This window comes from Triplophysa dalaica, chromosome 2 (genome assembly GCF_015846415.1).
Source record: "Triplophysa dalaica isolate WHDGS20190420 chromosome 2, ASM1584641v1, whole genome shotgun sequence".
NCBI classification, from domain to species: domain Eukaryota; kingdom Metazoa; phylum Chordata; class Actinopteri; order Cypriniformes; family Nemacheilidae; genus Triplophysa; species Triplophysa dalaica.
This window is the reverse complement of record NC_079543.1, coordinates 16265765-16283522: the sequence shown is the minus strand read 5'-3', so window position 1 is coordinate 16283522 and position 17758 is coordinate 16265765. Positions and strand designations below refer to the sequence as shown.

At 36.1% G+C, this 17758-nt stretch overlaps 1 protein-coding gene across 1 annotated transcript in view; it reads left to right on the top strand.

Moving 5' to 3' along the window:
- Positions 1-15239, top strand: part of pwp2h (PWP2 small subunit processome component) — a 43009-nt gene extending 27770 nt beyond the window's left edge. Inside the window, exons 15-21 of the mRNA XM_056763935.1 lie at positions 212-359; positions 2286-2394; positions 4032-4097; positions 4734-4952; positions 13738-13888; positions 14019-14093; positions 14375-15239. Of these exons, the coding sequence (XP_056619913.1) occupies positions 212-359; positions 2286-2394; positions 4032-4097; positions 4734-4952; positions 13738-13888; positions 14019-14093; positions 14375-14453 (847 nt within the window). The 3' untranslated portion in view covers positions 14454-15239. The remainder of the gene's footprint in view (positions 1-211; positions 360-2285; positions 2395-4031; positions 4098-4733; positions 4953-13737; positions 13889-14018; positions 14094-14374) is intronic.
- The last annotated feature ends 2519 nt before the right edge of the window (positions 15240-17758 follow it).

Sequence of the window (17758 nt, the reverse complement as noted above, 5' to 3'; positions counted from 1 at the left end):
CCAAGAGAAACTATAAATAGCTGAATGGGTTTTTTATACAGCCAGCCAGCAGTATGGTAGTAGTAAATAAACTAGGTTCCTTGATAATTTGGTTAAATTTTAAATTGGAGCTATTTTATTGAAAAATGTTAAGCAGGACATGCCTAAAAAGTTCCATACCTATGAATCCATACCCGAGTATTTATCATTCTCTTCTTATTGATCTTTATAGGTCCTTTAGCTCCTTGTGTTACTCAGCAGATGGTGAATCAATCCTTGCAGGTGGACAGTCAAAGTTTGTATGCATTTATAACGTTAAGGAACAGATTCTGATGAAGAAGTTTGAGATTTCCTGCAATCTCTCTCTGGATGCTATGGAGGTACAAATTTGTATACAAACTCAACCCAGATGCAGACAATAAAGCAGTGGTTCCAAACCTGTTGTACGCGACCCCTTTCGCTGTTATACATTGAGGTTAAATAAAGTTGCATAAAGTGTTCCACTTATCGTTTTATATAAAAATCATGTACCTATAATGCCAAGATAATGCAGTCAAAAATAGTTATATCTTATATAAAATAATTATTTCAATTTCCGGCTCCATCGCCAGACATGCACACAGGGCTTTGCGGTAGCTGGAAGCACTGACGTTGGCTGTTATCGCTATGAGACTCACGTGAGAACTGTCAGGCGTCAACGTTCATGTCAACATAAAAATCAAAATCAAAAGGAAAAATAGAGAAACGTTGTAACACAGTTCCAAGTAAGGAAGGAAGGGGGCGGAAACCGGCAAACATTTAAACAACTTAAAAAAACAAACAAAACACGAAACGATAGTAGAATGACGGCAGCTTCGTCACGGTTGACTGCCGGCCACATAATAAAACATAACAGAAAATCCAGGCCTGGTCCTTTCTCGTCGTACACTCCTGTCGCTCGTCCTTTTATGCTTCCGATCTCCTCCGTGAGAGATGCGAGACCGGTGCAACGCGCAGCTGACACTAATCACTCGCGTTCCCTCACGGCTCTCGTCCCACCATGCTCGTTACAACGTTAATGCAGTGATTCTTCGTCAGAAATTAGTAAAAAGTTTAGATGGTCTTGACAAAACCTGCTTGAATTTAGGTTTTATTAAAGAACTAGACAAGTCTCAGCCAGAATGTGTGTTCTGTGGTGAAAAATTGGTAAATGACCGCATGAAACCAAGCAAAATGAAAAGACACCTTGTAAAATAAGCAGTAATTGACATTAGCCTGAAAATAACCTGAACATTTGTTTAAGTATTCAAGTAAAAATTATATTAAAATATTTGAAATTACTCATCTAAACCATTTAATTTTATGATTAAATCATTTAATTTTTTTATATTTACTATATATACACTCACCCAAAGGATTATTAGGAACACCTGTTCAATTTCTCATTAATGCAATTATGGTGGTGGTGTAATGGTGTGGGGGATGTTTTCTTTTCACACTTTAGGCCCCTTAGTGACAATTGGGCATTGTTTAAATGCCACGGCCTACCTGAGCATTGTTTCTGACCATGTCCATCCCTTTATGACCACCATGTACCCTTCCTCTGATGGCTACTTCCAGCAGGATAATACACCATGTCACAAAGCTCGAATCATTTCAAATTGGTTTCTTGAACATGACAATGAGATCACTGTAATAAAATGGCCCCCACAGTCAGCAGATCTCAACCCTATAGAGCATCTTTGGGATGTGGTGGAACGGGAGCTTCGTGCATCACACAAATCTCCATCAACTGCAAGATACAAACCCATAGTGGGCCAACATTCCTAAAAAATGCTTTCAGCACCTTGTTGATTCAATGCCACTTAGAATTAAGGCAGTTCTGAAGGCGAAAGGGGGTCAAACACAGTATTAGTATGGTGTTCCTAATAATCCTTTAGGTGAGTGTATATGTGTGTGTAGCAATTGTGTGTATACATACACACACCCACACACACACACACACACATAAATGAGGGTTGGGGTGGCTCCGATTGTCATATATGTATGTGGGGGGGCCCCAAGGGAAAAAGGTTGGGAACCACTGCAATAAAGAAATACATAGCTCCTTTTTAATCGTAAGAAGAAAAGTTTCGGAAGTTGAAGCACATTTAAGTTGTCGTTCAGTTGTTAATTTGTGTTTTGAGAATTATCTTAGAATTCACTATTTTAAGGTTTAAGTGTGTTGGTCATGGTGTGTTGAGTAAAACATGGGGGAGTAAAACAAATTTCATAATATTGTTTGCTGTTTTTTAATACATCAATTCTGTTGTCTCCTTTTTTTTTAGGAGTTCCTGGATAGGCGCAAGATGATAGATTTTAGGCATCACATTTTGGCAGATGAGGGAGCAGGTGATGGAGATGAAGTGGATCTCAGTCTTCCTGGAGTCAGAAGAGGTGAACTGACATGTCATATCCATTAATCCAGGGGTTCCCAAAATGGGGGTCGCGAGGGGGGGGTCGCAAGATGATTTGCAGAAATCTTTTTTCAGAAATGGCATATGTAATCAATAAGTGTAACAAAATCTAAAAATATGAGTCAAGTTAAACATAAAACCAGGCAAATAAAAAGCCATCAGCCTGTAGAATTTCCTCCCCATTCATTCATTTATGGAATCATTCATTCATACAAAATGATAACTCAACCTCTGTGCTGTGGTCAAAATTTAAAGAGACAGTACACCTTTTATGTTATAGTTGGAATGGACTAAATAACAAATTATTTTTATAAGTTAAAAGGATATAAAAATGTTTTCACTCCGTTATTATATTACAGTTTCGCGCTACCTTTCAGTGGTGTCCTGCATTGTCCCACATAAAGTCACCCTAGTTAGACTGTGCTCTTTTGTGTTGTCATTATGCCCGTTTGGGTTGAATAGGGGGATGTTCCCATTTGCACGCAACGTTTGTATAGGCTATATTAACCACTTCTGATGATGGTGGGGGTCTTGAGTCACTGGCACTGTTATTTTGGGGGTTGCGGGCTGAATAGTTTGGGAACCCCTTTATTAAACAATACACATTGTAGAAATTATTGACTGATTACACTCTGCCGCCATGTTGAAATCCAAAAGCGAATAAGAAAACCAGAAGGGTAGTGGTTTGGGCTTCCATGCTGGAGTTATTAAAACAATTTATGATGTTATATGTGAAAATTTACGCGGAGGATGTATGTCAATTCACAGCTGTTTTACTTGACCACTTCAGCTGTACCATCACATATTTGTGACTTTCATAAGCGGGTTGCACTCGTGCACACAGCCACTCCACCAGTGTTAATTTGTTTATTCATGTCACAGATACCTAAATAATCACATAAAAAAAAATACTAATAGAAGTGATCACTTACATTGTTTTTATCTATTTGGGTCGGCTTGCCTGCAAATGACAGCGTTTCCAGCTGCACTGTCCCGAGGGCTGCTGGTACTGCTTCTGTTTACCGGTCCTGTTACAACACAGAAGCGGCCGCAGTCCAGCTGTAAATGGAGTGTTGATTACATCATATACATCAGTATTAACTCGAACACAAGTGTTCGCAACAAGTTTGTATCGTGTTGCTAATAGTTTGTGTCAGTAAGCACACTATTTGGGCCGCAAACCTCCATTTATAAGAAATGACACGCTGTCAATTACAGATAAGCAGACCCAAATAGATGAGATCGATATAAGTGATCGCTTCGACTGGCGGAAATGTGATTTTCTGGGTATCTGTGACATGAAAAATCAGATTATGCGTATAAAACACTGTTAAAGTAGCTGTGTGTGCAAGTGAAACCCGCTTATGGCTGCTTAAACAGTCACAAATATGTGATGGTACGGCTGAAGTAGTTAAGTAAAACAGCTTGATTGATTTAACATGAATCCTCACCTTATATTTTCACATATAGGATCATATATCGTTTTAATAACTTTATGTTTGTACCATTGAATTATATCTGCCCATGCAGTTTTCATCCCACCTCTGCCTCGTTTTCAACATGTTGGCGGAGTTAAAATCATCTCTTTCTCTCTACCATTCTCTCCTCATCTCACAGGTGATATGAGCTCCCGACACTTTAAACCGGAAATCCATGTTAGCTCGCTCTGCTTCTCACCAACTGGTAATTTTTTGCTCTTTCAGCACAACATAATACAGATACTGAATGGAAAACCTAAAAATATCAGCAAAAAGTGACATATACAAGTCTTGAAAATGTGAAATAAAGTACCTGTGGTTAATAGAATTTGTTTTCTGGATATCCTTATTTCTTATATTTATTTGATTGTCTTGAAATGTTAGAAATTATTTTCTTAAATGTTTTTTTACAAATCAAAATCCAGTAAAAAAAATGTTTACATCTTTCTCCAAAATTGTGGAATCCCATAAAGGACTGCTGAGGTTAGTCTTGAGCCTACTCCCAGACTGTCGTGTGTTTCAGTTGTATTAAGGAAAGAAAGACATTGATTCTGACATTTTAAAACATGTCAGTGTAATTGTTTTGTCCTTGGATTCAGACCAGGGATGATGTTTTAAAGTATTTTTTTTATATATTTTATTTGAAGGTGTGAAATTATATTAACAAACAAACAAAACCAACATAAAATAACAAACCCAAAATTTAAGTATTTTGATAAAAGTTGCTAAATCCTGTCTGTAATTCTGTGCTATAGTCTCCTATACTTAAGCATGCAGCATCATGTTTCCCGGGTTGCACCATGGTATAATTGAATTACTTTTTTTATTATGCTATTTTCAGGGCGCAGTTGGGCAGCAGCCTCCACTGAAGGTTTGCTCATCTATTCTTTGGATGCATCACTAGTGTTTGACCCCTATGATCTGGACATGGATGTCACTCCAACATCCATACAGCAGCAGACAAAGAAGAAAGAGTGGGCATCGGCCATCTTGCTGTCCTTTCGCCTTAATGAAACTTCACTTATAAGAGAGGTTCTGGAGGCAGTGCCGTATGACCAAAGTGAGTTCCATTTTACAACTGTCAAATTTGTTATGATCTTGTCTTAGACCTTTATTTGTAACTTCTCATGCCAACTGTTACTGAACAGTTCAGAATAATTATTGATCATAACGTTTGACCTTAAGTCTAAAGACATAAATATAATAAGCTTTTTCAAACTTGTCCTAGAGTGGTTGCCTGACTTAAACAAATTTTATGAAGCATCTGGAGATAATTTTTTATAAAGGTGGTTGTGAGTGCACCAAAATGTATGAGTGGCTGTATTCGTTTGAGTTTTGTTAATTTATATGAAACTTGATATGACATCACAAGCATGACCTGATTCTAAAGACAGTTTTGTCATAGCACTACCTACTGGTCAAGACATAGAAATGGCATATTTTCATTCTGCCTTTTGAGTTATTTTGTGTAAAATCATGAAGTGACATGAAAAAAAGCTATGAAGTGACATGATATCCAGTTTTCAGATTTTGCCATTAACCATTTAGAATTTTGTTGTAAAAAATGTTTTGAAATGTTCCATTCCTTAAAAAGTCTTAAATTAAAAATATTAAATGTAAGTCCATATAAATATATATCTTAAATAGTTTTATTTTTACTTATGATAGGTTGTTACATTTTAAAAGTAACCGAGGTGGTTGTTTGTTTTGGTTATGCCCGTTTTTTAATGAGTCGATCCATCTTCTGACTAAACTTTTCTTTTTCCCACATGAGTAGGCGAGTTTGGGTAAAATTCGCAAAAATAGCAAAGCTACTAACTAACTTCTACTGGCATTTCCAGTAGTTAATAACTTTTGTTAAGAAAATTGCGGTGTAGCGACACCAAAAGCTACATTCTGTTCTGCCTTCAGAGCAGCGCTGCTGTGTGACGTTATCTTCATACACAAACTGAAAGAGGTACTGCAGTAGACGGCGATAAATAACTGCGTCATATGGCTTTACACTGAAAATTGACGAACACGAGTAGGTAAATATTTAAAGTTCGACACCCCATCCTATTAAGTATTAAATATGAATCTTATGTAATGAAAACAATAAATAAACGATACAATTACACTGGTTATTATACAATTAAACTTCTTAATTTAAAACATTAGACATAAACACATAAATATTTAAAAATACTGTTGAATACTTCAGTATTTCCTATAGAAGATTGTAGTATATTATGGTAACGATCACACTCTATTAACATATACTACAGTATTATTCTGTAGGATTAGCTATAGTTAATTTATACACTTTCTAGTATTACTGTGGCAAAGTAAAAAAAGTAAAATAAGGTACAGGAAATTTACTATACAGTGTCATATAATTATTACTACATTCCGTATTTTTGTGTGATTGTCATAAAAATCTAAGTAGTTTTAAAGAAGGCAAGGCAGGTGTATTTATTTAGCACATTTCATACACAAGGGCAATTCAAAGTGCTTGACATAAAATGATTGACAAAGAGAAATAAAACGTATCTTTAAAATGCAATGATTTAAAATCACAAATACAACTTAAGATATTAAGAAACAATAAAACAGAAGTAAAATCAAAAAAAAATGTGAGGGTATATATAAAAAGAATAAGAACAAAAGAAAAATAAATTAGAAATAGAAGTGCAGTTCATGTAAACCAGCATAGTGCTCAGGTTGTAAATACATAGCTAAACAAGTGTGTTTTGAATCTGGATTTAAAATTCGCTACTGTTTGTGAACATCTGATGTCTTCTGGAAGCAGATTCCAGGTGGTGAATGGCTAAATGCTGACTCGCCCTGTTTTGAATGAACCCTTGTTATCGCTAACTGACTTGATCTTGATGATCTGAGAAGTCTGTTTGGTTTATATTCAACAAGCATATCTGAAATGTATTAAGGTCCTAGACCATTGAGTGATTTATAGACAAGTAAGAATACTTACTATTATATAAAGTACCTCAAGTCTTGTTTTTTGCTACATACGCTCAGCTTTTCTGCATGTTCTTTTCATGCTCTGTACTGCTGGTGTGTTTCTCCAGGGTGCTTTACGCCTGCCAGTTATCGTCTTGACCTTTGCTGAGCAATGGCATCGATAGCATGTTTAACTTTTCCATTAAAGCTATTTATAAATCTCTTTTTTACAGAGACAGGTCTATCTTTAGTGGCAGGACTGATTGATATATCAAAGAAAATACAGAAAACATCAGACATCTCTAATAATAGTGGATGAAATGTTTAGACCTTGGCTAATGAGGAGATCCAGAGTGTGTCCACGTTTGTGTGTGGGACCGTGCACATGCTGGATCATATAAAAAGTGTTTAAAACATTTAAAAGTTCATTTGCAGTGTTGTTTTCTGACTTTTCCACATGGATATTAAAATCTCCAGCAATAATAAAGCAGTCAAATTCTGAGGAAATAGCTGATAGCATTTCTGAAAAGTCATCAACAAAGACTGGGAATATTCGAGAGGTCTGTAAACAATTGTAAAAAGAGTGCGTGGTGCACCTTTTAAAGCAATACTCAAGTATTCAATGGACAGGTAGTCACCAAGTAAAACTTGCTTGCATTGAAGGAGATCTTTAAATATAGCAGCTACTCCTCTACCTCTCCTTATAGCTCTGCCAACATTTATAAAAGTATACCTATTCCTAGTAATTCCAATAAGTTCAGTCCTCTCATGTTCCAGGTTTTCTGCAGCCATGTGTTCAGACTGAGTAGCATAGAGAACATATCCGAAAAAGTTTCTCCAGTCTGGCAGTGATATTTTTTCTCAGGCAGTACAAACTCCCTAAGATTTTTAAAACCCTCTCCATCGACAAAATTGATCGGAAGCATATCCTTTGCGATCATCTTGGTAATTAAAGCCGTTATTTGCTCCGCCCGTCTGGCATCCAAATTGGTTGGTCTGACCATAAACTAGCAACTGATTGCTTACCTGTGGATGGATCTGCTGGGTGCTTCGCCCTCAAATGAGTGTGCATCGTAGTTGTTGATCCATGTTAAGCCAGCTTTGCATTGCAGAGTTTGCACTGACCTTTATTCTCATTAATTTTATTAACGGACCCCAACACAGAACAAAGTGAAGATCTGTGAATAAATGCCACTCAGCAGTAGGGATGCTCCGATCCGATATTTGTATCGGAAATCGGCGTCGATACTGAATAAAATTCTAGATCGGGTATCGGTGACAAATTGCACCGATACCCGATCTAGCTTACATAAAATTTCTGCTAGGCGATGTAAAAGTTCATGGAGACAACGGCGCTTAAACACTCTCGTGGCTGTGCTTTGCGAAGCGTGTGAAATCATACGCTAGCAACGTGCTCTGTACGTAGTGCACGTGAACAAGCGAACGTACCTTACATTGAGCAGCGAACAGCATGGAGCGAGCCAAAATATCTGCCATTTAGATTTATTTTAGAACAGCTACTCCAACAAGTTACACCGCTGTTTGAAATACATGAGAACTAAATGTTCTGAGGGGTTGTGATAAAGCTGTTCATTATAATACTACTAATTTAAGCACGCCGAGTTCAATAAGCTGAAGAAACTAAAACGAGACGGTACGAAGCAGCTAACTTTGGAGGAGACAACGAAAATAATTCAGAAATTTCCATCTGGTAGTGTGAAAGCAGCGAAAATCATTGAAAGCATTTTGGATTTCATGGTAATGGATTTGCAACCGCTGTCCGTCGTTGCGAACAATGGCTTCAGACTCCTTATAAACCACCTGGAGCCGCGGTACGACATTGTGAAGCGTAACTGAGACCTGAACTGTACCAAAAAGTCTGCAAACACGTATACGAGAAAAATAAAGATGTTAATGCGGTGAGTTTTGTGGATAATTTGACTTTGAATTTCTATTTGCACCGACTAAACTATTATATCTTTTTTCCGTTTATTTTTACATGTGCAGCACAAGCTAGGGAAGCTAGTGTTTTGTTTATCTTTCGGTGTTGGATGTTAAATTTGATTTCCACTAACTTTAGCTTAGTTTAGTGGACTTTGCTTTAATGACTAAAGCATTAAAAAGAGCTGATTCCTGTTTGAATATCTAAAGCAGTGAAGCTATTGCTTTTTTGCTCAATTTCAGCTGCTTTATTGTTTATTGTGCATTGATTTTTTTAATTATATTTGCACATAACAGTTATTAAGAGATTTTGTTTCCATTTATTAATACTTGTCTATCAAGCTAGTGAAGCTGTTGTTTTATTCAGCTGCTTAATTTGCACTTTAATTTTGAATTTCAAGTTTAAGATAGTGAACATTTTGTTTTATTTTGCTGGTTTAATAAATAATTCACAAAATTTGTGAATCATTTGTTTGTTTTTTTGTTTTACGGGGTCAGGAAATTAATGTTAAGTCGAGCTTGATGTCTTGCACAGCAATGCACACAGTCTATTAAGTAATTGTGCACTTTAAAAATGTTACCTTAGTATCGGATCGGTACTCGGTATCGGCCAATACTGAATCTCAGGTATCGGAATCGGTATCGGAAGCAAAAAAGGTGGATCGGAGCATCCCTACTCAGCAGTAAACAAGAGTCAACACACATTTAAAAAGTACCACGGCGGAGACGGCGGCATCGCAAGGCTCATTCTGGTTGAGTACCAACTGTAGATGATTACAGTGTTGACAATACGTTAATCTTTAAATTGGTATGAAATACGTCTGCTTACCGTACGTTCACACCGCTGCCGTCGAGAGCGTCACAAATCGCTCTGGCTGCAGAAAGATTTGTGTGCACTTTGATGTAGACCAAATTTTACAGGGCTGCCTTCTCTGGAATCATTTTAAGCCGTGGACTTCTACATACTGTTTGGTTGCCAAAGTACTGCGTTATAGCTCATTACCATAAAGTTGACCTGATTTCAACCCTCCTCGACACCCTTATTGGCCAAGATGCACCGCTGGTCACTGCCGGCTCACATTGGAAATGAATGGCGGTGGCGTGTGGTGTGAACACACATTTAGAATGTTTAAAAACATACATTTACACTTATATAACATATAAATGTATAGTAAGTAGGTAACTTGGGTAAAGCTGTTACTGTATGGTTCAACAATAACAGCTTATCATCAACTTATTTGCCGGCTAGCAAAAATCCACGTTTCAGTATTCCATTTGTTTCAGCAAATCGCAGCGATTCATTTGCTTTTTCTTTCCTTCAGTAGTCTTTAACAATAAATCTCAGATTTTGTGCTCAATCTGTCTGTATAATCAATCGTACAACAACTTTATCCAGTTCTAAACAGAGTACAGATAACTGTAAATACTGCTGCATTCAGGGCTGGGCAAATTTGAAAAATCTTTTAATTGTTTTTAAAATTGTGGTTGATTCAATATCGTTTCTCAAAAGCTGTGAATCTATTTTCAATCTTTCATATTTCCGCAGGCAAGGGACATTCATTAAAGTGAATGTTATCGCTACTACTATCCACTAGATTAGGGCTATTCAATTAAAGTTACAAGTCCGGTCTTTATGTTTCTTCCAAATGGAGGTCCGGGCAATATGTTTTTTGAAAATATATAAATATGCAATCAATTTTGCCCAGATATACTGCATATACTGTATAAAAGATATGATATTTTATCAGGCTATTTATTTAATATTTAGACTTCCACAGTATGTATGTATATATTGTAGGCTCTGTGGCTTCATAGAAGTCTGATAATTAATATTTGTAAATAAAAAAAACTACTGACAACTTGCAAACAGCAAATGTAATGCAACAATTAAAATGCTGTCATCATAAACCGAAATCAAAGTTACTTGCAAAATTAGCCTTTCCATGCCATTTATACCATTACTTGTACTATATTTAAACAATTTTCATTTTAGAAATTTTTTTCATTAAAAAAAAATTTACCCTGCTTTTGTGAAACCCTAGCAAAAGTCCTTCATAAAATCATCCTACAGAATATTCTGTGGAAAATCACGATATCTTCAATATTGACTGAATAATGGCAAAATCTTGGTGAAATTAATATTATTGGTTGTTATATAATAATCAATTAGATAAATAACTTCTATCTTAACTAGTGCTTCTGCATATTTCTGTGATGATTCCTTCGTCATATAATAAATATAACCGCGTTAGAGCAGCAAAACTAGTCTGACAAAACATAACAAGTTGCTAATACAAGTTGACTCATTGCTCTCTGTGCCTGGTAACATAACATAACTGTTTAACCGTGCTGAACTGCCCTTGCGGGTTGTTTTTCGCGGGATAGGGGGTTTTGGTTACCAGCACATGACACAAAAAAAAAGGATTTCCAGCTTCCAAACACATACGAAATTATACCTTCTTAATTACTGTGAAGACGTAAATACAACAATATTTGAAAGTTGCAACACATTTGTATCTCATGCCGTGCAACCTTAAATGCCATAGACGACGCTGCTTTAACAATTTCTCGACGATAAATATTTTTTAAATCACATAAAAGGTTAAATGTACATTTGTTTGTATTGTAAATTAAATCTAGGATTTTTTTGTTTAACACTTTTCGAAAGTAATTGTCATCCACCATTATTTATTCCATATTTTATTGAAATCAGACTTTACTATCGATTTTTTTATTCCACATAATATTGTAAATAATAAAACAAATGAAAATGTCATGGACAAAAATAATGGGACCATTAACCTAATATTTTATTGCACCACCTTTAGAGTCAATCGCTGAAAGAAAACGTTTTCTACAGCTCTCAATGAGACTCAATGAGCTTTTGAAATTTGTTTTAATGAACTTGAACCAGCTGGTTACTCCCTTTAAGTATTCTGCTTCTGTCCAACTCGAATCACACAAATACTCTCTACAACCTTTTAAATACAAATAAAAATAAATTATTAAATCAGGTACATTACAGAAAAAGAAAAAATTAAGTGTAAACAAATCTCTTGACAGAAGCATTAAGCAGCATTTCTATGACAACAGTTCGGTTTCACTCTTTCCCTACCAGCCTTTTTTTTTTTTTTTTAAGTTGCCAGCCTTCGCCAGCGTTTTTTAACATTTTCACCAAACTTTGATGGCTCACAGACAAACAATATGTCCAATGAAAGAACAGTCTCTGCTGTTATACAAAGGAACCTGAATTCTTCCATCTTCACTTGTTCTTTTTTTATCCCTACTTGGATGTGGGTAGGATTCTTCAAAAATGCATCACTTTGATTAAAAAGCTGAGATAACACACGTTTTTTTGTCAAAGATTCCGCCCAGATTACACTCAGACCATCATTAAAACCGATAAGAAATATACGTTCTGGGATTCTGTACTTTTCCCAAAGGTGTGTAACAGCACCACCTGCTGTACAACAGTACAAACACTGATTGCCGTAATAACTCGTCTTTGGCGGGGAAACGTTTTTTTAAATGACGAGATAAATCATCAGTGTCAGCGAAAGTGTTGATGAAAAAGAGAAAGTAACAGAAGAAAATATTTAAAAAATAAAGGCAAGATATAACACTCCTATCACTTAACGTCGCTCTCTTATAATCATTTTCCTCTCATGTAATATCTAATAGTGATATAATAATCAAAACAGGCTTGACTCCTAAGCTCGATCAAAGCTTTATACTTTGCAAAACAAATAATAACATTATTGTAATTTTAGATTATTGTTGTTATAATCATTACTATTATTATTGCATTCTCTCATAAAAAGATTTACTGCTAAGTTAGTTAGTTAGCTCTAGATGGAGAACAGTCACCTCTCTCCTGCTCCTGCTCCGGGATATTTCCTTTTTAAATGCTCCAGCATGCAGGTTGTGCTGCCGTGAAAGGCAAGTTCTGCCTTGCATTCAATGCACATGACTGCATTTTTTGTTTTCAATTTGGTAAAGCTTTCCTACACTTTTCTTGTTCGCATTCATTTGTACTCCACCCTACTTCTCGTTGTGTGTCCTTCTACTGCGATAGCATTCGGGAAGGCTGCATTACACTCTGTGATATTGCAGGCCCTTAAATTAAGTCACGTTATCAAACGACTACTCGACAACAAGAATATTTGTCGACAATTTATTGTCAACTAATCGTTTCAGCCCTACTTCTGAATAGTCCAATGTTTTTGTCTTATAACATTTGCACCTGTTGTCACAGGAACATCGAGCTGGTTGGAGATGGTCTTGTAGCCTTTACCTTTTCCATGCTTGTCTATTTTCTTTTTGTGCTCCTCAGACAACGCTATCCTTTGCTTTCTTTGGTCCATGTTCAGTGTGGTGCACACAATGATACCAAACACCACAGTGACTACTTTTCTCCATTTAAATAGTCTGAATGACTGGTTACAAGATTGGATACATGTGTGATACTAATTAAAGAAACTAGTGAGTTTGAAATATCACTATAATAATGATGTACTATCTTTTCTAAGGTGTACCAACAAATGTGTCCAGGCCATTTTAGAATATCTTTGTAGAATAAGCTATAATTCATCTCTTTCTACATCTTCTATGCTTTATGCTGACATTCTATGGCATGCAAGTATACATGACTCAACAGCTTTTAATTTCATCACTCTTCAGGATGAATGAAGCATTATATCAATAAGCTGTAAGGGGTACCAACAAATTTGAGCACGTCTATAATAAACTAACAGTGAAATAATAAAAAATGTATTCTGAAATCTTGAGACTTTGTGAGATTTTCTGTGTTCACAGTCAGGATTTTCTTCGTCACGTCACTGCACACCACACATTATAGGTGCAAGACGATTAAATCTAGGATTTTTTTGTTTCATGTTTGTGTTCTCTCACAGTTTGAAAATCTTATAAGGTTTAAAACATATTTTGGTGACTGTCTTATACTTTAGTTGCAGTGGTCTGTGGCTCGCTCCCAGATGTCTATGTGGATAAACTTCTGGACTTTGTCGCATCAACACTTGAAAAATCAAACCATCTGCAGTTTTACCTAACTTGGACTAGGTGTCTGCTCACCATGCACGGACAGAAACTCAAGAATAGGTCAGTGACATTGCCTTTTTCCAAATGAGCTTGCTCAGTTGCATGATTTAGAGATTTTTGTATAATTTCACTGTTATGAATGTGTAAAACAGATGTTATCTGTATTATATTGATTGTGTCTCATATCCAGATCTCGAACCATACTGCCTAGTGTACAACAGCTGCTGAAGAGCATTCAAAGACACCATGGTGATCTCTCTAAACTGTAAGCATTACCCCAAGCAGAATTTGCCAAAATCTTTGCCTGGTGTAGATTCTAAAATGGAAAAAAAGATAACTGAGCTTTTGCATTTAGTAATGTTTCTTAATTATTAACTGCGTCTGAACCACTCACTCCACCCTGCTCTTTCCTGTCAGAAATCTTTACTGTCTTGTCAAATAAAAGGCATAAAAGACCATAAATATAACTTTAATTTCTAAATGCAAAATTCAGATATTCTTCAGGCTGTATCTTGAACTCATCACAAATTGTTGTTTTCTTTGCAGCTGTGACTGGAATATTTACAACATTTGCTATGCCAGTGCTCTGTCTAAACAAAATGGCAGCAGAAATATACAGGAATAGACTCATGAGAATGAAGAAAAGTACGTGAGGAGTCCGCCTATAATGATGGAGTGCTGAAATGAAGGTGGTAAACAGAGCCAGCACATCATCAAAAGAAATTGAAAGCACACTGGAGGGCGAGACAAGAAAATTATGTAATTTTTTTCTTGCCTAATGTCTGTGTTTTGTCATCTTTTAGAACTAGAAGGTAAAGTGGGTTCGTCTGTGTATATACAAAACAGTTGGTACACTTTTTGGCAAGACATTTTAATCTTCTATGCTGTAGTCTAAAGAAAATTCTAAATATCGAATGGTTAATTTCAGTGGTTCAGACTCTGTTTCCTTTGATATTTTAAATTTAATCTGCTTGATGTTTAGAAGGCAAATATGGCTTCATATTCTGAATATTTGAACATGTTTACGTGTTTAAAAAACAGTAAAAACTGTGATGTCATGGACGTATATTACATGTTTAGCCTATAGGCTTGCTCCACTGTTAGCAGATGTGTGAGGTTCCCACCCAATTGGACGCTTTTGAATGTACAGGTAAAAATAGGTTTGGGCAGGTGTACAAAATTTGGTCTGTTTTGGGAATCGCAAGTTGTCAGACATTTTCAAACATTCAGATATTGTATTAATGTACTTAATCCAATGTTCAGCTGTGTTTGTCAGCATCCTGTTCATATAAAATCCCCAAACCTGCTTCTTTTCTGCATTTGAAGGTAACATATCTTTCAACAAGCTGCTGTACCACCAAATACTGTGACCATTGAATTATTGGGGTTGGGATTAAAAACAGAAATTACACTGAATTGAGTAATATTTACACATCTTGAGTATGCATGTGCACATATCGGTTTATTTTTAAGAAGAAAATCAAAAGACATACACATAATGTAACTGCTTACTAATATAATAATCCTTAACCTACAGTAAAGTTCAGGAACTTTTGTTTTCAAAAAAAGTGAACTGCTTATTAAAGAGAAAAGACTCTGTATTGAAGTAGTACTAGGTGATTGTGTTAAAATGCAAATGCAGCAATAAGAAACTCTGACTTGATGAAGTACCATGAGATATATCAAGAGTAAAGAACCAAAATCAAACCCAATGGGCCACATTCATGAAACAAGAGCAGAACACATTTTTTTCTAAATCATTCATGAAGTTGTTCTGACGTAAATTTTTGGATTCATTCAAATTTTCAATATTTTAGTTGGAGCGAACACTAACAACACCTGCTCCCTACCAAGTGTAAACGATGCGTCAAACATTCAAATGTTCTGTGTTGCCTTTGTCAAACTGAATACACTGCATTTTGATGCTTTGTGTATCATGATATTTCACGAGTTCCTTAGCCCTGCCTTTTTTCCCTCCATTTTTTACCCTTTTACTTTGGGTAAAGCGCAGACCTCGTTGCTGGCCCTTTTAACACAGCCGTCCAATCACAGTGGACGGGTGGGACAAACAACACAACAGGAAAACAATGGAGTTAACATTGCTGTTTTTGCATTTTTATACTCATTAGTAATATTCAAAATAAGATACATTGCCATACTGCCATTGATATTCAAAATCATACTGTAGCAACATGTCTCTGAAAAACGCACAGTGCATCCAAAGCGCTCTCAGACCCAATGGGCCTCATTCATAAAACATTTGTAGATATAAGTAAATTCTGAGTAATTTCCACGTAAATTAGACCTATAAATTTATTCCACAATTACAAATACATCTTAAATGTCAGATTTCGTAGTAAAATGGGTGTATGTTAATGAATTCCAATCATTCGTAAACAAGGCGCGCATGCTCATTCACAATTAAAACAATCCCCACCTCTGAATTACAGCTATGCAAATTATGCATCTCGGAATGCTGGAATCCTCTGGACAGGCTACAATATATTGCATAAATGCATGAGAGACTGATTAGCTATATGCTTACCAAAAAATGTATCTATTAAACTGTCCACCAAAGCGTTTTTATCCAGCTGAAATATTACCTGGTGCTCTTCTGAAAATGACCAGCTGGTTACGGGAGAATGATTTGGAGGCTCTGCGGATTATTCTGGAGATGCATTGGTTGCTGTGATTTTAAATATCTGGCAGTTATCCTACTTGTTACTAGTAACTTATTTTGAAGAATATAACTGAATATGAAAATGCAGTAATAATATTAACTTCTCCATTGTTGTTTATGATGGTTGGTCAATGTAGTGTTTGTCCCGCCTCTTCTCCACTGTGATTGGACGGCTGTGTTAAAAAGACAGGGACGAGCTCTGCGTTTTACATAAAGTTCAATAGTAAAAATGATAAAGGACAAGACAAGAACTTGTTAAATATTATTATGATACAAAATGCAGTTTGTGTAAAAGATTACAGATCGTTTTACGAAAACTTTACACGTTGTATGGTGCAGATGTATATTTCGTTCATACCAACTAACATTTTGAAAATATGAACATTTTAATGAATCTGAATATTTATGTTAGAATGACTTTACAATCAATTTACACAAAAATGTGTTCTGCTCGTGTTTCATTAATGAGACCCATTGTTTAATTGTTTCCTGAATATCACTGCCATGTAATTCTACATATGAATCCAATGAATGAGACATAAGATCCTCTGCCCGGAGGTCCCTTGGACAGGTAATCCTTCAGAACAGGTGGTTTGTTTGGAGCACAGCACATGCCTCAGCTCATAGGTTGATGAACCTACAGAAACCTGTAGCTGCTTGAAGGACCAATCTGTAAAATCTAGTGGCATCTAGCGCTGAGGTTCCAAAGAGCAACCAACGGGTCTCTCAACCCCCCTTAGCACTACAGTGGCTGACAAAACATTCCGAATTACATGCAAGGGACATGTGGTGTATGGGCACTCTTAAAAATAAAAAAGTGCTTCAAAAGGTTCTTTGATGCCATAGAAGAACCTTTTTTGTCTAAAGGGTTCCATACGAACATCCTTAACATCCAAATAACATTTATGTTAAATAAAAGGTTCTTCCGATTATGAAAAGGTAAGACAGAGATGGTTCTTTAAAGGACTTTTGACTAAGCAGTTCTTATAAGGTAATTCAAATTAAACGCTTCATTTTGTTAAGGTCTTTATACAGCTCTGAAGACATAGTTATGTACACTGCTGAAAAAAATGAAGGGAACATCTGATTATCACAGAATAACTAAATAAGTCAGTTAACTTTCAGGAATATCAATCAACTTGGTAAGGAAGCTTAAGTGAACCATTTTCACTAGATTGGTGCAAATAAAAGTGACAACAGGTACACTGGAGAGGCACCATCAAGGGTGGTCTGGGAAGGACCCTTCTAAG